At 42.9% G+C, this 23,059-nt stretch overlaps 3 protein-coding genes across 3 annotated transcripts; 2 read left to right on the top strand and 1 right to left on the bottom strand.

Annotated features, from left to right (window-relative positions):
• Positions 1–806: 806 nt before the first annotated feature.
• CIB3 (calcium and integrin binding family member 3) lies at positions 807–4,727 on the bottom strand. Its single transcript, XM_041460710.1, has 6 exons — positions 4,426–4,727; positions 4,075–4,109; positions 3,177–3,288; positions 2,680–2,827; positions 1,764–1,959; positions 807–1,267 (listed from the first exon to the last, which is right to left on the bottom strand). Exons 1-6 carry the CDS (start codon positions 4,474–4,476, stop codon positions 1,246–1,248), a joined length of 564 nt encoding a protein of 187 aa, XP_041316644.1. The 5' UTR covers positions 4,477–4,727; the 3' UTR covers positions 807–1,245.
• Positions 4,728–6,432: 1,705 nt separating this feature from the next.
• On the top strand, positions 6,433–7,983 carry FAM32A (family with sequence similarity 32 member A). The gene is made up of 4 exons (XM_041460711.1): positions 6,433–6,575; positions 6,696–6,834; positions 6,921–6,974; positions 7,130–7,983. The coding sequence occupies exons 1-4, from the start codon at positions 6,499–6,501 to the stop codon at positions 7,196–7,198; spliced, it is 339 nt and encodes a 112-aa protein (XP_041316645.1). The 5' UTR covers positions 6,433–6,498; the 3' UTR covers positions 7,199–7,983.
• A 300-nt stretch (positions 7,984–8,283) lies between these two features.
• AP1M1 (adaptor related protein complex 1 subunit mu 1) lies at positions 8,284–16,960 on the top strand. Its single transcript, XM_041460744.1, has 12 exons — positions 8,284–8,353; positions 8,832–8,988; positions 9,357–9,424; positions 9,960–10,090; positions 10,229–10,376; positions 10,747–10,873; positions 11,563–11,705; positions 12,387–12,458; positions 12,735–12,893; positions 13,506–13,631; positions 13,838–13,913; positions 14,861–16,960. The coding sequence occupies exons 1-12, from the start codon at positions 8,312–8,314 to the stop codon at positions 14,881–14,883; spliced, it is 1,272 nt and encodes a 423-aa protein (XP_041316678.1). The 5' UTR covers positions 8,284–8,311; the 3' UTR covers positions 14,884–16,960.
• The last annotated feature ends 6,099 nt before the right edge of the window (positions 16,961–23,059 follow it).

The raw sequence follows: 23,059 nt of genomic DNA, 5'->3' as shown, positions 1-23,059 counted from the left end.
TTAGGTCTCTCCTTTCCTGTGAGATGCAGATCATCTCCCTGATGATTGCTAAGGGTTATTGTGGTGGTGTGTTTGGCTGATCATGCTCAAAACTGCCATGATTTCTGGTTCTCTTGGACTTGCCAGAGGAATGCACAAACAGCTGTGTGAGGATGGGCTCCTTTGTACTTGTAGAAGTTGTAGGGCTTGGGGAAGAATGATGACTAACTTGTGTCTTCATTTCCAGCTTAACTAAAGATCTGTTCAAAGGAATGTGAATGGTAACTGCAGTCTGAGTGTTCCAGGCTGCCTTATTCCCTGACCCATCCTTCACTGATGCGAAGTTTCTGTGGTTAATAAAGGTAACTGGCTGGCTGGTCTCTCCAGCCTTTCTGCAGGAAGCATCTGCTCTACACTGCGTGTGAGTTGGGACTTGCGGCTTTGTTTTGAAGGGAATTTAATGCATCCTAACATTTGTAAAAATAACTGTAAATTGTATTTTTCAAATTATCACTTTTGGCTGCCACCCTTCCCACATTACAACTGCTTTCTTAAACACTTCTCGTTGATTTTCATGTTTGTATTAAAACAAAACTGTTGTTTGTTACAGTATGTCTGTTTTTACTCTCTTGTACAGGACCCTAAGCACTGCATAAATAAACTTCTTACGAAAAGAGAATTTTACAAACTTGAGTTTTCAGTCCTATTCATCATTTGTGTGTAGGGACCCTGGTGGGTGTGGAAGATAGGGGATTTCTGAAAATGGAGAAGAGGGACAGGACCTGGGGTAGACTCTTTTGTCTCTAAACTATGCTGACTTTTTAATTGTAAATCCTGCACTGGGGGAGAATAATTCAGTAATTGATTCATTGGACCATTTATTAAAACCATAAACAATCAGAGGATTATTTATTATTACTTATGTTTTTGAAACTAAAGGGATTTTTTTACTGATTAAGGCATTTTGGGGTGAATTTTTAGAGGTTATAGTTTGATACAAGTTTCTTTACTTCCCTTCTGACTGTCCAGGCCAGGTTTGCTCTACCTGAGGGAGTAGACATTTTGCTAAATTACAGGGAAATCCTGATGAAGAGCTTAATTGTTCCTTTTAAAGAGATAAACAAAAGACAGTTCTCTGAATGGTTCAGTTACCAGAAGTTGTCCTCTTTGCCCCTCTCATCTTGTGCTCTCATGGCTGGTAATCTCAGGTGAAGTAACAGTTGTTGAAAGTCCCAGAAGCACTCCTGTCCCCGTGGCTGACTAGATTCAGATTCGAATATGAAAGGTGCTGTTAAAAAAAGGAAGCCATAATCACGCATCACTGTTTAAAGGATTTACTACAGTTAATTGTAGGACTCTGATAAATTAGAAACTTCATTTTTCAAAGCATTTGCATAGATGGGGTACATTAAATACATTTTGCAAGATTTGAATGCTGTTTTGAGTGTGTAAGATGTACATCAGAAACGACATTAACACTATGTTAAGCATTGAGTGAGCAAATCTCATACATTTATCAATGCAGCCTAAGTGCCAATACTAACTTTTTAAGTTACAAGGACCTTCTATCATGTAAAAAGTACTTTGGAAGTTCAAAAGCAAGTCAAGAAGCCTCCAGGGTTTTTTAAGCATCTATTTTTGTGTTTGCAGTGGGCAGCTCTATTCAAACCTGCCACAGAAGAGCGGTGATCTGCAAACGCTGAGGAGATGTAAACACATACTTCAGAGGCTTCTGACAAGGAAACTAACAGAATTCTGTGCTAGAAATTAAAAGCAAATATTACCTGAGGAAATCTGGAGCTCGTACGATCATATGCTGGAAGTCTGCCAGGGACAGCTTGCCATCGTTGTCCACATCAGCCTCGTAAATCACCTTTTCACACACCAGGCTGACTTCTTCCGGGGTCAGTTCATTTCGGGTTAATTTGTTAACAGTTTTCTCTAGATCTGATTTGCATATGTAATCATCATTGTTGAAGTCTGACAAAGGAGACAAAGTTAATTTAAAGTGATTAAAGTCAGCATCTTACATGGTAGTTTGCCAAGACTCAATAGAAGAGTTTGTGATGGATTTTCACCAGTAGAACTCTCAAATCAGAAATGAAGTTACCTCTATCTATTTGTAAAAGAAATGAGTTACAAAATAAAAATCTTTTAATTTCTCCTGTTCATACATAAGTGTAACAACTGTAAGTAGTTTAATGGCTAAACATAGCCTAGCCATCATTAAATCACTCCAGCAAGACTATTGGTTTGATACATTGTCTTTAGCTGATCATAAAGAAAGTAACTGTAAATGATACATTTAAAAAAAATTTTACATTTGTCCTTGGAGAAAAAAAGCCTGCAATGTGCTTCCCTGCCTCCCACTCCCAAATCCACCCTACAGATTCATGGGGAGCCAAATCCCCTGTGCTGTACTTTTCCAAGCAGCCCCTCAGACAGAAATATTTTTAAATGTTTATCAGCTCTTGAAAATTGCAGATAATTTCAAGTTGTAAATTTGGTAGTAAATCTTAACACCAGATAAATTAGAGACAAAAGGATAAAGAAAACCAGAAGTTTTTAGAGGAGGGAGATCAAACATTCAAGTGCAGTTAAATGGTAACTAGAATTCATTATGCCGGCAAAGTGAGGATTTTGCAGCCCTACATGAAGCTGCAGGATTTCCCCACTTATTTTTATGCATGTCTCACTCACCATAGATTTTAAAAGCATAATAAGCTTTCAAGTCTCGGGGAGCCATTTCACTTAGCACAGAAAACATGTCCAAAAAATCATCCAAAGTCATATTGCCGTCGCCGTGCTCTGAGAACACCTCTGCTATCCGCTGGCGGAATGGGTTGTCCTGGGAAACAGCACAGGAGCAAGGGAAGGTCATCCTTGCTAGCACTGATATCAGTGCAGCTAAGGCAAGTGGAGTGAGATTATTTTTGTTGAAACACCTTTTTGGCAATTTCTTCCCTTTCTGCCTTTAAGTTCTTGTCTAATGCTGTGTCACAAGCAGACACAGCCGCACCCTGTTTAACCTTTGTGCTGGTTCAGCGCGTTTTCTGGGAATTACTAGAAGCTTCCAGAAAGACTTTTTACTTTGATAGCCCAAATTTATTTCTCTGGCAGCCACCCAGCAATTAGTCGTGGATGAATTATTCAGAAAGGGTAGATGAAATGTGCCACTGGAGTCGTGTGCTCGGTACCTTGAGCTCTGGCATGCTGCCGATGAGCTCGTAGGGGAGTGTCACGGCCGGTTTGTGCGCGTAGTCAAGGGGAACGAGCTGCGGGGCCAGATCCCGGTACCTGTGAAACAGCCTGAGACAGAGAGAAAGGCTTGTTGGCTCTTGAGACTTCTGAGAACAAGGTGGTTTGCTTTTCCACCTCATTTTTCACGCTTTGCATCCATTACCAGACAGAGATCAGTCACTAAGAAACAGTTAGAATGTTTTTGTTGGAGCAACTGTTGTTAAAACAAGCAACATAGTGTAATGGTGAAAAATACAAAGCTTCATTATAAACTGTTGGGTGAAAATGCTTACACAGGACATGCACCCAAACCCTTACGAAAGGAGAACAAGTTCATGTGTTCAGTGAGGACTCTCAGTCCCACCTGATCCTGCCTGTATCAGATCCTTTGGCCAGAGATTAAATAGGGAGTTCAATGAGGCTGGGGAAAAATGCTGCTTGGAGCAGCAGTGTAATTGTTTACAAGACAACAGGAAGAAAACTTGACACAATCATTAAAGTTTTCATAAACCAGCAAAGTATTCCAGAGAATAACAGCACACTTTGAAGCATCTGCCCGAAAACCATGTGAGAGAACCGTGGATGTTGCTGTCACTAAGATGTAATTCATTACATTTATTTCTAATAAATAAAGAGAGACTAGTACATTAATACAAAATTTAGAATTCTGACTCAGTTTAGGATAGGGTTTGTAAATGAAAAAAAGGCAACAAAAATGCTCAGATTGCCCCAAAGTATTACTTTACATTTGAGTAAATAAATTTAAAATTATTTTTTAGATACCTTACCCCATATGTAACCTGCCTTTACAGCAATCTCTGCTCTTTATTCACAACATGCATACAGAAGACTCACCTCAAAATTTCTTTCCTTGTGAAAAATGTGCAGTCCTATGAAATAAGAAAAAGTATAACATGAAATGACAGTTTTTAGTATGCACTGGCCCAAACTTTTCCCATGCAGTGACTTAAAAGAAGTTATACTGTAGTATATGTGTAAATATTAAAGACTTCTTTTTGGCATAAAATTAGGCATATCTTATAACCTTTTCTTTTGATGTAAAAATCAAACTACGTTCCTAAAATCTTTGCTGCAATTCAGTTCTTCTGCTTACTAATTTTTAAAAGATGTTGTTTTAAAAAACCCAACACCACCTTTGCCATTATTCAATGTCCTGCCCAAACAGCCATTTAGCTTGCTTTATACCTGATATGCATCCAGTTGCTCCTGAGTGAAAATGGTTTGCTTGTTGCCCATTTTGAGCTGGGAATACTGACTCTTGTCAGTTCTTTCCTCAAAGGCACCTTAACGGTCGTCTGGATATTCAGTTATTAAAAGCTGCAACAATGAGGCTCAGGTACAGCAGAAGATCAGGTAACCAACTTGTACAGGCTGCAAAGTATCATAATAGGAGCATTTCATCAAATCTTTAGTCTGGCTGCTTGAGGCTCTTCTCCAGCAGCATTCACCCGTCTCCTGTGTGCACCACGAAGACTCGGGTTACAGGATTTAGCCAAACAAGTAATAGCTGCTCATTAGTGCCCTTCAGCTGCAGGTAGACCCAGTGGACCCTGCTTTCTCATGCCTTCAGATATGGTGAATTAACTGAAAAGTGTTAGTAGTGTTTTCTTTCTTTAAAATTTAACACCAAAGATATCCCCTCCTCCTTTCCTTCTCACGTTTTATAGGGTCAGAATTATAAAGGTTGGAAAAGCCCCTTTAGATCATTCATGCAGCACTGCCAAGGTCACCACTATACCATGTGCCCCAAGTGCCACATCCACAAGTTTTCTGAACACTTCCAGGGATGGTGACTTCACCACTGTCCTGGCAGCCCGTGCCAGTATTTTCCTTTAATGCACACTGTTAAAATACATCATGCTGATGTAGCTTGTACTGGAGGTGGTCTGCTTCCATCAAGTTTGCTCTCTCCCTTTCTTCTGCATCATCTGCTGATGTATGTTACTACTAATTAATGGTTATTAGCATGACATCCATCCATTCTGATACATATATGGCCTTTACACTGAAAAGATGTGTGAGCGTATAGTTCATACACATGAACAGAAATGTGATGGTATGAAAGGCTGTATGAAAGATGAAAAATGAGGAAAAAAAAAGGAGGAACATGCAGAGCATGTGGCAGGCTGCTTTTTCATGGATCTGTAAAGTTTCTCTTTCTGGGTCACTGGTTCCCTCCGGCTGGTGGAAGATCTGGTCCTGGGGCAGGCTTGCTCCTCAGGGCATCTTCACGTAGCAAAAAGGATCTGGAATAGTTCTGTTCAGAGTGGAACAAGAAGTGTGAGGAGGGATGGGGCTGGTTTCTCCTGGTGTAGCCTGGATATCCAGGTGTTCTCCTCAAGGTGATTCCATCCTGTTGTCCTCAAAATCAGATTTATTATGTGGTGTGCAACAAGCCAATAATTACATGCTTGAGAGAGACATTATTTGCACAAGCCTGGATGCTTGGTGGGTTTCCACAAATCCAACATGCCTCACTGGACTTTCCACGTCATTATTTACAGAAGTTCAGAGTTAGTCTTTTTCCAAGGTCAGCCCCTCTATTAAGATTATTTAGTAATTTCCATACAAGTTAGCCAATCCCTAGCTAACTTCTCCACATGCAATGGGGAAGGGTCTGCACCTGGGCAAGGTCTTTTTGACCCTTAGGCATGATCCTAAGTATTATAATGAAGATAGTTCAGCTGTAGGATATACAGGCCTTGAGTCCTGTGCTAAATTATCAATGTATACACACACATACATCAACATTTTGATTTACTACATCCCTAAAGCTTGTTAGTTTCCATATGCCTTGACTAAGGGCTGCTAGCTGCTGTCTTCCCACCCATTATGTTTCCTTTCTTGCTGATTAGGTTCGAAAGTATACAAAGATTTTACATCAAAAAACCAAAATTCTAATTTAAAATAACCTTTATATATTCCACATTTTGCAAGTCCCGCTTCGGTTCCCCTCATGGAGAGAATTCCGTACTGGGCTCGCTGCCGGATCCCCTCACGGAGGGGCCGGGCGGGGCTCGTTCTCTGTTCCCCTCACGGCGGTGCAAGGCGCCCCGGTTCCCCTCACGGAGGGGCCGGTTCCCCTCACGGCGGTGCAAGGCGCCCCGGTTCCCCTCACGGAGGGGCCCGTTCCCCTCAGGCGGTGCAGGGCGCCCCGGTTCCCCTCACGGAGGCCGGGCGGAGCTCGAGCGCGGCTCCCGGCCCCGGCCGCGCCGTTGCGGCGGTGCCGGCAGGGGGCGCGGGCACGGCCGTTCCGCCATGGCGGATTACGAGGCGGTGCAGCGCGGTCCGCTGCGGCTGAAGGGCAGCGGCGGGGCCCTGGGGGCCGGCAAGCGGTGAGGGGCGTCGGGGAGAACCGGGGAGAACGGGGGGCAGTGAGGAGGGGCTGGGAGAATGGGCGGCGAGGAGGGGACACACAGCCCCGGGGATGAGCGCTGACCGGGCGTTCCCCGCAGGAAGAAGAAGAAGGCGAAAGACAAGGCCCAGATCCTGGAGCAGATCGTGAGCAGCAAGAAGCAGGAGGAGGAGAAGAAGCGCGGGCTGGACAAGCGGACCCCCGCGCAGGTGGCCTACGAGAAGATGCAGGAGAAGCGGGTAAGGCTTTAAAAACCCCGTCAGCCCTGGGGTGCTGAGGGGGCTGCGAATGTCGGGAGTAACCGGCCCTTCTGTGTCTCCCACAGCAAATGGAGCGGATCCTGAAGAAAGCATCAAAAACCCACAAGCAGCGAGTGGAGGTGAGCAAAACCATCCCGAGTCCCTCAGGCCAGCGTGTTCATTGCTGGGCTGAAGGAAGCGTTCCGCCTTGTCAGACACAAGCCGGGACGCAGGGGGGCTTGTGGTTCAACTCGGTGATGTCAGCACCGGTTTTCTTTCTCTTTCCCTCCCCCAGGACTTCAACAGGCACTTGGATACTCTGACTGAGCTTTATGACATTCCCAAAGTCAGCTGGACTAAATGACCAGGCTGCTTTTCACGGCTCTGGAGCTGGAGTTGTGTTTTGTTTGTATCAAGCAGGGTTGCCATGTAAATCTGTCTTTTCTCCATATTGTCTAATACATCTTCTCAGCTTTTATGACTTTATACTGTCTTATTTTATAGACTTGTTTTTTAAAACCAAACATGCAGCAATGTCTCCTCTGGGCTGAGGAGCTCTGGTTTACGTCGATGCAGAGGGCTGGGTTTTTTTAGTGTTTATAGTGAGATTAAGGGCAAAACTAATAGCTATGAGCCAGATGGAAAACTTTCCTTTGTTTCTTTGGTTGAGGTGAAGAGTCTGACGGGCTCGCATTTAAGTTTCTCTTGTAAGTTATGTGAATTGTATAATTACTTTCTATTAAGTTCTGTCAGAGGCCACGTTGAAATATGTAAAATTGTTTTACGAAAGGATATTCTTTTATATTTGATCTTTGTATACTTTCAAGCCTACCCAGCAAGAAGGGAGATTTAATCCATGAAATAGAGAGCAGCCAACAGCTGTGGGTGATGTCCAAGTTTTGATAGCTGATGTGCTGGATTTCTGGGATCCCACCGAGCATCCAGGCTTGTGCAACTCTGAAATAAATCATCAGTGTGTCTCTCGAGTGTGTAATTACTGGCTTGCTGTGCACCGGCTACTGAATCCGATTTTTGTGGAAAACAGTATTATTTCTGTCTTATCAACAGTGTCATTTCTATCTTGAGCTCTGTCAGAGGGGTCTGCTGCAACTTGTAAATTCGATGTAATTTATTAAAACGCTGCTTCCATCCCTTTTTTGGTGCTGATACTCGCATGAAATCGGGAGTGTGGAGTGTGATTCTTCCCCCTCTGGGGGATGACATGTATCTCGATGTTCGAAGTCCTAACGCGCCTCTTAAGTCGGGATACTGTTCTTAGCCCCGGTACTCGGCGCGTGCCGGAGCCCCTCGGTCCGCCCGGGGTCGGGCCCGCGCTACCGGGACTCCTTAACGGCGCTGTTCGCCGCGGTGTCCTTCCGCCGCGCCGCGCGTATCGCTGCGCGCGGCCGGTGCTGCGGCCCGTGGCGTCACTTCCCGCGGAAGCGGAAGGCGGGCGGGACGCGGCCCGGCCGGGGCGATGTCGGCCAGCGCCGTCTATGTGCTGGACCTGAAGGGGAAGGTGAGGCCCGGCCGCGGGGTTCCGCTGCTCTGGGGGGCTCCGGGGGCCGCGTTCCGTTTCCCAGGCTGCCAGCCCCGGGCTGGCCGGGCGGGGACAGCGGAGCTGTGGCCTGTAGCCCCTCGCCGGTGGGGATGTTGAGTGGGGCGGCATCCCCGCGGTAATTCACCTCTGCCGGTATTGTAGCTGCTTTGCCTCAGAGGAGCTGCGTGTTTTCCTCTCCTAAAATCGTTCTTAGAGCGCGAGAAGGAATACGGGAAGGGTAGCTCTGGAAAATGCTAATACATGACTTTGCAATTAAATGTTGGTATTCGCGTTCTAATCTGCAAAGTATTTTGGCATTGTGATTTGCAGGTATAAATGCAGGGAGGCTCGAGGGAAGCTGGATGGTTTTGGATGGGCCTTACAAGCATTTCTGTGCCTTGCATGATAATGTCCTTGTGGAAGAGAAAAAAGAAGGATTTGGTTGCTTTCTTTGTAGGTTCTGATCTGTCGCAATTACCGTGGAGATGTGGACATGTCAGAGGTGGAACACTTTATGCCAATCCTTATGGAAAAGGAAGAAGAGGGGACACTTTCTCCTATCCTAGCACATGGAGGAGTTCGTTTCATGTGGATTAAGCATAACAACCTGTATCGTATCCTTTGTGCTACAGATGTGCCAAGGGTTGCTGGTTTGGCTTTCTTAATGTCAAAATGCAAGTGGAGAATGGGTGAAGTGGTGCAAAGAGGCTGTATTCAGTACAGTTGGTTATATAAAATAAGGGGTTTTGTCCTTTACATAGTGTAATGTGCACCAGCAGCATAAGGTCCAGAAAAGTGTTTTAATTTTACTCTAATTAATGACTTCCTGATTGTTTATCTTCATATCTCATTAGACCGTATGTGCTCTTAAGTAGTTAATGCATAATTCTTCTAGGCAATTCTATTTGCCTAAAATTAGGCTTTTTAAAATACACTTAGTAAACTTATTTTAAAATGCACATTCCTGAACATCCTTTATCAGTTGTTGCAACTTCTAAGAAAAATGCTTGTGTATCACTGGTGTTTTCATTTTTATATAAAGTAGTTCAGGTGAGTATATTTCAAAAGTAACCTTTGTGGTTTTTTCTGTCTAAACAGAACTGCACAGAGCTTTCACATTTCTTAGGAACTTCAGTAATAGCATTTTAACTTTATATTTGGTTGTTTTGTAGAACTATCTTCTTAACCACTAATAAGGGCACTGATATTTTGTAGCTGTGCAGGCAGAGGATGGGGCTGTACGTGGTTGCACAAGACCTGAGCCCCTGCAGGAGGTTGTGAATTGGTGCTTGTGTTGTGGTGCCTCACACAGATCCTGTGCTTGGTTCATCTGTGCCTGCTGAGAAAAATGTTTTCTCCAGAATAAATATTTTTCATGGTAGTTCCTTCTAGGATTCTCTGTATGTGTTTTAACTGTGGTGGGTTTCCTGGGGCTGATGTGAGCAGGATGCTGTTTGGGAAGTGTGGGGTTTGGGTTGGAACTTTACAAGTTTATTATTTTAGATGCAGGAATTCCTTCTGCGTGTGCTGTGCTGCCTCAGCTAATGTCCTTCTTCTCCCTCTCCCTCCTCTTGTTGCATTTCAGGTTTTTTCTGAATATTTCAAGGAGTTGGAAGAAGAGAGCATTAGGGATAATTTTGTTATTATTTATGAGTTGTTAGATGAGCTTATGGATTTTGGTTATCCACAGACCACTGATAGTAAAATTTTACAAGAGTAAGTATCACTCAACAGTGACAAAGCCCTTGGAATGTTTTGAGCCTTTTTCCATAGGCAAACAAATGTTTCAGTGTGTTCTAATTATCAAAAATATTAATTTTATTTTTTTTCCATGCCAATTCTCTGGTTGTGAAGGTACATCACTCAGGAAGGCCACAAACTTGAAACTGGAGCCCCACGCCCGCCTGCCACTGTTACCAATGCTGTTTCATGGAGATCAGAAGGGATAAAATACAGGAAAAACGAGGTGTTCCTGGATGTCATAGAGTCAGTTAACCTTTTGGTGGGTACCTTGTGCTTCAACTTGTGTGTGAGAATTGTAGAGGGAGTGTTAAAAAGGGCTTTTTGTATGAAAACCTGCAGTAGAAAGTCTGACTGTGGATGGTGTGCTGTGACACCCAGAGCAATGTAATCATTAAGTTCCCACAAGGAAATTCAGTGCAAATAATGCTTTAATTGTGTGTATTGCTGATTTTTGGATATGTCCTTTGATCCTCTGTCTGTACTGCTTCACGTCCCTGATTTAATTCACTCTGCTGGATTAATTCCTCATGAGAAACACTTCCAAGAAAACCCAGGGCATGGGGATAGGGTGGGAGTGTTTCTTGATGTCACATCAGAGATGTCTTACCTTCCTCTTCACCTTTGTTCAGGTCAGTGCCAACGGAAACGTGTTACGGAGTGAGATAGTTGGATCCATTAAAATGAGAGTCTTCCTCTCAGGAATGCCAGAGCTGCGCCTTGGGCTGAATGACAAAGTTCTCTTTGATAACACAGGCCGTGAGTGTTGCACTGCCATGACAATCATCACAGATGCTGTTGGAGTCTTGAGTTTTGGGATGCCTGGGTAGCATGGTAATCACAGAATCATGAAGGTTGGAAAAGCCCTCTAAGGGTGCAACTGCTGAGCAACGCCGTGGTCACCACTAGCCAATGTCCCCAGGTGCCACATCCACAGGCCTTTTGAACACTTCCAGGGTGGTGACCCCACCACTGCCCTGGGCAGCCTGTGCCAATGCATGGCCATCCTTTCAGTGAAGAAACTTTCCTGAAATATAACCTAAACCTCCAGTGGCACAACTTGAGGCCATTTCCTCTTGTCCTGTCCTGTGTTGCCTGAGACCCCCACCTGGCTCCATCCTCCTGTCAGGGAGTTGTGGAGAGTGAGAAGGCTCCCCCACAACCTCCTTTTCTCCAGGCTCAGTCCCCTCAGCTGCTCCTTGTGCTCCAGCCCCTTCCCCAGCTCTGTTTTCTTTTCTGGACACAGTCCAGCCCCTCAATGTTGTCCTTGTTGGGAGGGGCCCAAACTGATCACAGGATTTGAGGTGCCTCAGCAGTGCCCAGCACAGGGGGACGGTCACTGCCCTGATCCTAGGAATTTGGCTAAAAGGAAGCAATGTCAGCAGGCAGCAGCTGTGCTGTGATGAGCCTTGGGCTGTGGTTTGTGTGACCTGTGTGTTTTCTGCTAGGTGGGAAAAGCAAATCAGTAGAACTGGAAGATGTGAAGTTCCACCAGTGCGTTCGTCTCTCTCGCTTTGAGAATGACAGGACAATCTCCTTCATTCCACCTGATGGAGAGTTTGAGCTCATGTCATATCGTCTCAATACCCACGTGAGTCTGGGTCTTTGCCTTTTTAAAATTAAAACTGGTTTAGATTGTAGCCACAATAACTTTCCCTTCTTCTTTTTCTCTTAAAACATGGGCAGCACATGGGTTTTTGAATCAACTGTTAATAGCAAAACTTGGTGCTCACTCCTTCTGGAGGAAGAAGGAAGTTTAGACTTCACTTAGCAATAAGTCTCTGTATTTTCAACTGCTATTGAAACTGGTTTTGAAATACTATGTTTTTAATCTAACTACATAATGCAGTGTAACAATTCATTGTGCTTGTTAACAACAGTATTTATGTTACTTGGTTTTCTTAGAGTATGCCAGACGTGATGATAAAGAAAGTCAAAAAATTCAATCTAGAGAAGGTCTATAGCAAAGAAATAGTTCAGTCCCTCGTATGTAAAACTATCAAATATTTTCTGATGCAAGTGTTTGTTATTAGAGATTAATCTGAGACATACATTTTTAAGCCTATAATTCTTGTACATTTGCTCATTGATATCTCAGTGCTTGCTCATTTTTATAATTATTTATTAAAAAAACACAGTTCTGTCATTTTGAATACCCCAGGCTTCTTTTTCTGTGTGGTTCACACATTGAGTGTAGTTTTAAGGGAAAGAAATGTTTTAGTGCCTCTGTCAGAGTAAAACTCAGGGCTGTGATGTGTTTTTTCACCACCAGGTAAAGCCCCTGATCTGGATTGAGTCTGTGATTGAGAAACATTCCCACAGCCGCATCGAGTACATGATCAAGGTCAGGCATCCTTAAATAATTATGGCTAATTGTAGTCTTCTTTTGTTTGCTAAGCTTGAGGAGCTGTATATGCATTTTTGTACAAGTATTCAGGATTTCTGTGGGACTTGGATACCTTTGAAGACTTCTTGTGTCAGTTATGATCTCAGTTCCAGTTCTGGTTCTCAGGATACAGGTTGGGGTGGAGGGGAGCTGTGTGTCACAGCTCTCTGAGCTCACCAGCATCCTGGAAATACTTAGACCCTGCTTTTCTGCTTGATTGTTTTTCCTCTTTAGGCAAAGAGTCAATTTAAGCGTAGATCAACTGCCAACAATGTGGAGATTCACATCCCAGTTCCAAATGATGCAGACTCGCCAAAGTTTAAAACCACTGTTGGAAGTGTCAAATGGGTTCCAGAGAACAGTGAAATTGTCTGGTCCATTAAGTCTTTTCCAGTAAGTGTTATTTTTTACTCTTACCACCAAAGAGTGTAATAATTACTTAACACTAATATTTCATTCACATTTAGACTCTGCCTAGAGCAAATCCTGTTGGTATCAGACAAGCAGCAGTGGACTCTTCCTCTTTTTCCATGGATGAAAGATTGGAGCTTGCTAATAGATGTTGTTTATATTTGTTTCACTTGGATATTTTTTCAGAACCCGGGTAGAGAGCAGATTTTTGAGTGATGTCTCTGGGTGGTGTAATCCTTGGCCTGGCTTTAGCAGCAGCTGTTTGAGTTTTGTCAGGCTCTGCTTCTTGGGTGGTTCCATGAACATGAGCCCTGTCCACTGCTAATGGTGTGATGGTGCAGCTGTGTGTCACTATTTAATCCGAATTTTTGAGTATGAGGCTGGAAGAAAATGAATTATGCCTCAGGCTGGATCTGCTTTTTTGTTTTTTTAAGGATTTTTAAAATAAAAATATATGTCACTTTGAAGCCTTGGAGAAGAGCTGGAATAAATAGTGGAGTTCAGCAGTTTGATGTTTAGAAAACTACTTGTATCATTGCAAGTTTTTTATTATTTTCTTTGTTTCAAGAAAAAAAAATTGTCCCTTTTGGATAGGGTGGAAAAGAATACCTGATGAGAGCTCACTTTGGACTTCCAAGTGTTGAAGCTGAAGACAAGGAAGGAAAACCTCCCATTAGTGTAAAGTTTGAGATTCCCTATTTCACCACTTCAGGAATCCAGGTCAGTGTTTGAAAACAGAAGTGCTGGTAAATTCACATGCTGGGCTCTAACACACGAGGTGTTTCTCATCTCCATGATTCCTGTTCAGTTTTATCCACAAGACAGATTTTTACCCCCAGAAGGGTTGGGTTTTTTGCTTTTCTTTTTTGCTGAGCACAGGTTTGCCAGCATGGGAGGTTTTGTGTCTTACAGATCTTTCTTTCCAGGTTCGTTACTTAAAGATAATTGAGAAGAGTGGCTACCAGGCTTTGCCCTGGGTCCGGTACATCACCCAGAATGGAGGTGAGAGCAGTTTTGTTTCTCCAGAATACACCTACAAATTGAAGCTGCTCTTTTGAGTATGGAACTGTCTGCTTTAGATACACACTGTTTCTTTTCTAGTCCCCTTTTTGGTGTCTTCATGAAAGACCCAATGGGGTAGAGTGGTAATGCTGTTCAGGTGTTTTCTAATTGAGCTGGAATTTGGTACATTTAAAAACAAACCAGTCATTAGCAGTATGCTCATACATATCATTCTGCCAGCTTTAAAATGTATAAGACACTGTCTAGTACAAAATACTTGATTTTTAGCAAGCAAAAATGGTGGGGTTTGGTTTTGTTGGGGTTTTTTTGTTGCTGTGGTGGTATTGTTCTTGTCATTTTCGGGATTTTGGTTTTTTGGGTTTTTTCTGTTTGTTTGTTTTTGTTTAATTAATTTGTTTTTAACTTTTTTTTTGTTTCTGTTTTTCTAAGTAATTTTTTTCTGGCATTTAAGCATGACTGCCCACAATTGCCTTGCTTCTCATGGCCATTCTAAGCAAAGATTTGAGTTTATTTTATAGAATTGTTGAGTCCCAGACTGGTTTGGGTGGGAAGGAACCTTAAAGCTCGGGTTCCACCCCTGCCATGGCAGGGACACCTCCCACTGTCCCAGGTGCTCCCAGCCCTGCCCAGCCTGGCCTGGGCACTGCCAGGGATCCAGGGGCAGCCCCAGCTGCTCTGGGCACCTGTGCCAGGGCCTCACCCCCTGCACAGCAAAGAATTTATTCCTCATGTCCCATCTAACCCTCCCCTCGTTCAGTTGAAGGCTATTCCCCCTCTCAGTGTTTTATTTGCATCTTCTTTTATTAATACATATTAATGCAAGAATGTATTTTATCACTTTATCCTAAGATGCTGTTCTGCTTTACTCCTTTGAATGAGACAAATTATTAAAATTGTGTTTTTGTTGGTTTTTTTCCCCTTTGCAGACTACCAGCTCCGAACACAGTAAAACACCTCACAGGCACCACAGACAACAAACCTTCAGGCCTACAATTCGTTTGCAGAAGCTGCTGTGGTCCTGAGAGCTGTGAATGTTGTTGCCAAGGGTCTCGTTTCTGCAATCTTGGATTGACAGAAGAAAGATTGGAAATTTACTGATTTCAATAATGTGTTTGAGCTTTTGAACCATTAGTATTGATTGTGTGAATATTTATTTCATTCTTAGAACATGCTGATCTTGCTGCTAAATGCTAATTACATTAGGAGTAGCAGTTACATGGAGGAGCCAGGAATCCAGAATGAACCTTGGGAATGTCTTGTCAATGCCTTGTCCGTTACAGTCACAGAGTTTCTAGTATTTGTATTTTAGGATCCCTAAAGACATTGGCAGCATTATGCTACAAATTAGGGAGATGATTGTGCAATTAAATGACTGCTGAACACTTCGTTGTATTTAGCCCAAGGTATTTATTTTATTTTTTTCTGGGCATTTGGGTGCCTTAACTCATTCATATCTCTGTTAACTTAAAAAAATTGCAGAATATGAGTTGAAATTATCTGAAGTCAAAAAATACCATTAGCTTTTTTTGCATGGTTTCAAAGGAATTAATCTGAGAGAAGAGCTTCAAGTGAAAGGTTTGGAAACAAAAATAGGGGTTTGCTAAAGACTAAGTTAGCTGAGAACAAGAGGTGACAGGAGTAAATGCCTGTGGGAGTTCCTGGAAGCAGGATTGCTGCCTCCAGTCAGTCAAAATGCAGATGAAAGAGTTCCAACTTTGTGACCCCAGGGCCTGGAAACCCTCTGCCAACTGACCAGTATTTGCTTTTTCAAACTTCTGTTCATCAAACAAATTCCCAATTGTCATATGTAGGCACAAAGCTTTAGATTAGGTATTAGAAGACCAGAACACTTCTAGAGGTAATGTAATTTGGTAGGAAGATTGGGTGTTTATGATTATTTTTCCAGATAATAGTAATATACTCCAAGTTCTTCCTGGAAGTTACTGCATAAGAAGAGTACAAAAATACAGTTGCCATCTTTCTTCCAGCTTGCCTTTTGTGTTAATTTAGGGCAAATACTTCCCCTTTTTTTGCTGTAGTTTGCTAGAATTGTTTAACTTCATTTGCCCTAAGGAGAGATGTTTTCTTTCTCAGTCTTTTCCATTTGTAAACAGCTATTACTGTATCTTCCTGGCAGAATGAATAACAGTTTGCAATGTTATTCTTAAAGGTATTATTTTTTTACATGCCATTTCATTTTTTTCTCAGAAGCTACAATTGGCACGGGTGTACATAGTTATTTTGGGTTTTGGTGAGGTTTTTTTTTTCAGGAAAATTGTGACGGTTATCAGTATTTTCTTTACACAACTTTTAGGACGTTTTAGCTTGAATTTAGTGCTCCTGAGAGGTGCTAAACTTACACCATCAAAATCTAAATATCTATGTCTGCAGATGTGATGTGATAATACACTGTGTGCAAAATTCTCCACTGGTGGGAGAGTCCAGGAGTGTCCACAAAGAGTGAGAAGGTATTTCAGTCACTGTCCTCACTGAATCCTTGTTGTACATAGATACACCTGTGTGTGCAGTTAGCCAAAATCAGCTCAACTCCCCCCAGGCTGCAGCTGCTGTGACTCACAGAAGATATGCCTCAGGAAATCTAATGTCTGGTGGTGTTTGGCAACAACCACACACCCAGTTTTTGGCAGCCGTGGTGTGGACAGGTGTATTCTGACTCTGTCTGTCACCCAAAAAGCTTGATGTTGAAACAGAATCGTCTTGTTCAAGATTTCAGTTCCACTACTCATTTTCATTTGAACAATTAAGCTTATGACTGGACTAAAACTTTTTATATTAAAACTGTAACTGGTTGACAAATCACTTTCTGCTGACTTTATTTTTCCAAGTGTTTGCTCTAATTATGCCTGTAAAATGTGACTCTCCATAGCTTTGTTTTCCTCTTGAAGTTTGGATCTTGTGGACCAGAACCATGTTTTCTCCTGTTTTGTTGCAGTTTAACTGTTTTGATGATGGGGCATCAGCCATGCTTGTCCAGAAGGTAATAAAGGGCAGAAAGTCCTCTTTGACTCAGTTGTACTTTGCCTGATTCTTTTTCAGTTTGATCTACGTCAGGTCTGATCTCAGAGTATGCTCAGCTCTTAGAATGTGAAGCCTGTGTAAGTGGAACAGAACTTTATAAAAGCAGGAAGCACTGATATTCCTGATTCATTCACCAAATTCTGAAAAAAATTTCACTTTTCTATTCTCAGCAAAATCCACCCATGCACCATAAAACTGGTACTCAGCAAAATTCCCCCCCCTCCTTTTCATCCATCCATTACAGTGTGAGTGCACAGGTGAAAAGACACAAACAAGGGATGTTATTCCAGCACTTGGTCTCCTACAGGGAGGGCAGGTTTGGGTGGGACACTGAGAAGAAACTTCCCTGGGCGGGTGGGGAGGCCCCTGGATCCCTGCAGTGTCCAAGGCCAGGCTGGACAGGGCTGGGAGCGCCTGGGGCAGTGGGAGCTGTCCCATTCTGAACGAGATGGGCTGTAGTATCTCTTCCAACACAAACTATGTGATCCTATGAGTAATTTTTTTTCCCACAAGTTTTGTTCTTAAACCAGCTGCTAAATCTTTATCTCACTGAACTTTGTTCTCTGCTTAATGTGGTAAAATGTAAATATCTTGGTTTGCCACCATGTTATAGGTAAGTGCCTAATATAAACGACTTTTGAAAGACAGTTTGCACGTTTGAAATGTCCAATCTGCGTTTCCAGCTCACTGTGGTTTCATAGTTGTGTTGGCAGCTGGCTGGAGATCCTCGCAGCATCGTTCCCTGCCCCTCCCCCGGTGCCGACTGTCACTTCGTTACGCGCCGTTTAATTGCTCCTTGATTAGATAATTGTCTCTCCCGGTGCCTCAGCGGCGCTCCCTGTCCGGGCAGTTTGATTTGCGGCTCTGCCGGCAGATGGCATTCCCAGCCCGCTGCTCCGTGCGCAGCGGGTACCGGCCTGCCGGCGCTTCGGGGGCGCAGCTATTGCAGCGACTACTGCAGCGACTACTGCAGCGACTGTTGCAGCGACTACTGCAGCGACTGTTGCAGCGACTGTTGCAGTGCCTACTGCAGTGACTACTGCAGTGACTATTGCAGTGACTGTTGCAGTGACTACTGCAGTGACTGTTGCAGTGACTGTTGCAGTGACTGTTGCAGTGACTGTTGCAGTGACTGTTGCAGTGACTGTTGCAGTGACTGTTGCAGTGACTGTTGCAGTGACTGTTGCAGTGACTGTTGCAGTGACTGTTGCAGTGACTGTTGCAGTGACTGTTGCAGTGCCTACTGCAGTGACTATTGCAGTGACTGTTGCAGTGACTGTTGCAGTGCCTACTGCAGTGACTATTGCAGTGACTGTTGCAGTGACTGTTGCAGTGACTACTGCAGTGACTACTGCAGTGACTCCGAGGGCATTAATCACCACCCAAAACATGCAATTAAGTTATTGTCTTTAGCCTTTTGCAGCGTGATGTTTTTGGAGTTGAGCAACTTCGCAATTCATCTGGATGGTTTTAGCATTCTTATTTCTCGCCTTTTCTCTCATGTGGCTGATGCTGGTACTCCTGCAAAGTGCAGGTGCCAAGGGAAGGGATGACCTGGGGCAGAACCGCGGGAGCAGCTACTCGGGGTTGTACACTGGTGCTGGACATTGCCACAAATTAAACCTCAGCTGGTGGTCTGAAAGCTCTCATGTAATAGAATAATTTAAAAAAAAAAGAGGACCTTTTCACCCCCACACACTTGATTAGCTCTAGAGAAAACTGGTTTTGTCTCGATAAATTAAGCCAGAACTTACTTCCCAATCTAGTAAAATGAGTGCCTTAGAAAAGCTTCATTCCACCTTGGTCTTCCAGCTGAAGAATCTTCTGTTATGTGTTTTTAAGGTTTTCCTGCTCTTCCTTCTCTCTTGGCAACTTTTTCTGCTGAAATACTCTTTGGACTGCTTATATTTGCTTCCCAGTTCTAGTCTGAGCTGGTTTTGTCTATAAAACATCCTTACACGTAAAGAGAGATCATCAGACTTTATCTGGAGTGGGTTTGTCTCTGGTTAGGAGATTGCACCTGTTTATTTCTGACTTTATTCTGTGAAAATAAAAAGGCTAAACCTTGGCACCTCTGTCTTTATCTTGTGCCAAAGGCAGTGTTGCAATATGTTCAGTGCTTTTTTTTCCTCTCTGTGGTTGACACCCACTGCTGTTGTCATTTCAGCAGCCCTGGCATGGTTGATGGCCTTGCAGAAAACAGCGTGAGAGAGCAAAGTTAAGGGGCAATATGAATAATCTTAATTGCCACGGTAATTAACTATACAATGTTATTTACGCTACAGGAAAAGTCAAAATGTAAACAAACAATTGTAAAACTTTTTTCCACAGAATTTTGTGCAGTTCACTGTGTTCTCTAAGTCATGCCCTCCCTACAAACAGATAAAAGCTGTTTCTCCTGTAGTTACAGCACGTTGTCTTGACTCAGCATTTGTTAAAGCACAGTTACAGCTCTCTGCAGGCAGATGCAGGAGATTCCCTTCTGTAGCTGTTGCACATTAGGGAATTAGTGAAAACTTTGGGTCTTTGGCAGCTCCAGCATAGGAAGGACGCAGACCTGTTGGAACAAGTTCAGAGGAGGCCACCAGGATGATCAGAGGGATGAAGCAGCTCTGCTGTGAGGAAAGGCTGGGAGAATCCCAGTTCCAAAACTTTGGGGTGACCTAACTGTGACCTTCCAGCATCTGACAGGAGCCCACAAGAAAGATGGAAAGAGACAATTCACAAGAGCCTGGAGTGACAGGAGAAGGGGGAATGGCACCACACTGACAGAGAGAGGGTTTAGATTGGGTAGGAGGAAAGAAATTTGGTTTTGAGGGTGCAGCATTGCATCAATGAAACTTCATTTTGCTGTAGGTGGAATTACTCTGAGTTACTCTCAACAAATTGTTGGTCTAGATCATGGACCCTCCAAGTTTGTTTGTGGGCTGATGGTTAAATAAATAAACAGAAACAGGCCTGAATCAAATGATCAGCAACGTGAAGAACAAGACGCTCCTAGAGTCAGCATGCTGGGCTGCAGCCCGTCCTGGAGAAAGTTTTGTAGGCTTAGTTCAAATCTTGGCTGTGGATTTGTACCTTGGATCAAAGTTTTGTTGCAGGCCCTTCTCCAATATAAAGCAAAGAAACATAAAACAACAAATATCTAGTGAAATCCAAACACAATCTGCTCTATGTTATGCTTCAAAAATGAATGAACTCTGCCTCCCACCCACTCCCACTGTGGCTTGCTGTGAATAAGCACCACTCAAAGGAAACCACTGCAAGAATTCTGCCTCTTTCCAGCAGGAATAACAATGGAGCAAGGAAGAATGCTGACTAGCTTTACCTCTGCTATTCCAGTTGGGCAGGTGCAGGTGAAGAGCAATGGGATATTTAAAACACCACTGAAAGGACTCACTCTTTGCACTGAACTGAAGCCCAAATATTCAATATATAGGTTTTCTATTCAATTATAAGGCTTTAATTTTTTTTTTATAGTAAGTTAGGAAAAGCCCTTTTCCATCCTTCTCAAGGAATGTCCTCACCTGAGAATTTCTTAGATCAGCTAAGGCAGCATGGTGGTTGCACCACAGATTTTGAGGGATAGAAGAATATCTAGGGAAATCAGGCACATAGGATAAATCCATCCATTTGTTATTTATGGATCTTCAAGCCACTGGGTTACAGGTCACTAATGAACCTGCTGGATTTCAGGAAAAGCTTTGCAGAGTGATTCTTCATGGACAGACTGGATTGCACTGATGAGAACTGGGTGTTGCTCCAAATCAGAAAGAGGGCAAAACTTGATCTGGGTTTCTCCACTTTAAGGAGTTAAAGAGGTCACAGAAGCTGCTGGCTCCTCCCCAGCAGAGAATGAAGAATTCAACTATTCCACCAAGTCCAGGAGCAAGTAGGGGCACTGGGTTTCCTGTAGTATCACGATTTATGGGGGTTTTACATAAACTGTGGCAAATATCTATTGGATGGTGGGTGTAGAAGATCTCAAATGTGTGTTAGAATCAGCCAGTTATTGGGAGGTAATACACCCAAATTCAGGTGGTGCTTTATATTTTCAAGAAATCTTTTCTTAAAACTCGTGGAATGCTGCTCCAAGCTGTACCTGTCACTGCTGCTGTCTGGCCAAGGAAATGGGGCAAAACTGCACAGACAGGAAGGGTTTGAAGAGATTTCAGTAAAAAAGTTGAGGGGGAAATCTTGAGGGAAAGGATAATGAAGGAGGATTGTTCAGAAATGCTGACATTATAAACAAATTAAGTCTGCTTTTTCATCTTCAAACACAAACAAGCAGCCTATAAAGTTGAAAAGGAGCATGTTTTAAATGGACAAAAAGCATTATCAGTGTAGAATTCCACCTTTGCACTGTATTTGTTTAGAAAAGGACTTATCAGTCAAGCACTGCCCTGCATCAGAGGTAGGAACCTGTTGCTCCTTGAGCTGAGCTCTCCTCTGTGTTTCAGCCACCTCTAATTACTCCCGGACCAATAACGAGCACATGGCTGCAGAACAAGTGTTTATTTTCTTGCTTATTTATTCAAACAAAAGCACAAGAAGAGAGGCTTCTGCGTGTGGTGGACTCTACAATTGTTAAAGTTTCCAAGAGGTCACAAGGGTGCCAGATAACATTAGCAGCTAAGTGCCGTGTTGTCCTGTTGTGTTATCAACAGGAAACATCTTTACCAGCACAGGAACTACAGCTTTGTAATTGGCCTGGTGCAAGAACATGACAGTATTTTCTCATCCTATCAGGACTCGGATATTTTGGGAACTGGTATATAAAGCTTGCAGCACACAGTGTCTCTTGGACATTAGGAACAGGTTCATGTCAGAAATCAGTGTGCTTTGCTATTTTAGTAGTTGCTATAGTTGCAGCATGAATTTTCTTGCCCTGCATGGTTCAGGATGGTATTTCATTACAGTCCATATGTGTATTTTTATTATTTGAGTGCAGATGGACATGTTTAAAGGAATTAATATGGTGATATAAGCCTTGTAAAGAAGCCTTTAGCATATAAACAACAAATCCATAAATCATATCAATGCAGGCCATGTTTAGCTTTCATTAAATACTCATAGACTTCTATGGTGCAAGATTGAGCTCTATCCAAGCAAATTTCAGATTCACTGGATGATAAAATGTTATATTTGGGCTCTGAAATGAGCAGTGTTCTGCATGATCCATGTGTTGAACAGAACAGCCCTTCTGCCTCACACAGTTAATGACAAAAAAAGTGCAGTAACATCTATAACTAGTGTTAGATCAGAGCAAATAGTGCTTCAATGGAGCTGTAAAGAGCTCTTTTGGAAGGGGGCCAATATTGCAATTAATATTCTGTATGGAATTACACCACTCGTTGATTATAGCAAGCCTCACTTGGCCCATTTGATAAAGCTGGAGTGGGTTTTTCCACAGCTATCGTCACTGTTTTCATCCAAAGTAACTGTAACTACCAAGAAGGAAAAACTACAACCCCAAACACACAGCCTGAGGATTGCCCAAATTTTTCCTAAAAAGTGCATTAGAAATTCTAACAACTTGAGGGTCATTTTGATCCTTCAGAATAATCAGTGCTGCACAACCTTTAATGCACTATTGCATCTTGCCCTTTGAGAGCTCACACAGCCAGATTTTCTAACTTCCACTCTTATTACAATTTTTCTTAAATGTCTTTTGACATCAGAAATCAAAGATATCTTTTATTTAGAAAAATTTTGGTAAATGTGGACAAAATGATCATTTTGTTACCAATAAAACTGGCTTCTACAATGACAACAGTCAGGATTTTCTTTCCATTTTATTCTATATAGTACACACTAAAAAAAAAACCCAACCCCAACTGGAAGTTTGCAGGCCCATTTGAGCATTTAACTGGCCACAGAAACTTCATTTGGCCCTCACTGCTGCCTGGCTCAAAACATCCTGACATCTCCCAGCAGAGCCAGAGCCAGGAGCTGCAGCACTTGGAGGCTCACGATGGCAAAAATATGTCCCCAAACTTATCTCCCATGTATTGTGTCAAATACCCAAAATACCAGGGGCTGATGATGACAGGTGTTATTTTGGGGGGGTGACACAGCCAGAGATG

Source organism: Pyrgilauda ruficollis, unplaced genomic scaffold (genome assembly GCF_017590135.1).
Source record: "Pyrgilauda ruficollis isolate IOZ18807 unplaced genomic scaffold, ASM1759013v1 scaffold148, whole genome shotgun sequence".
Taxonomy (NCBI): domain Eukaryota; kingdom Metazoa; phylum Chordata; class Aves; order Passeriformes; family Passeridae; genus Pyrgilauda; species Pyrgilauda ruficollis.
Note: the sequence above shows the minus strand (reverse complement) of the source record. Positions and strands in the feature narration are given on the sequence as shown.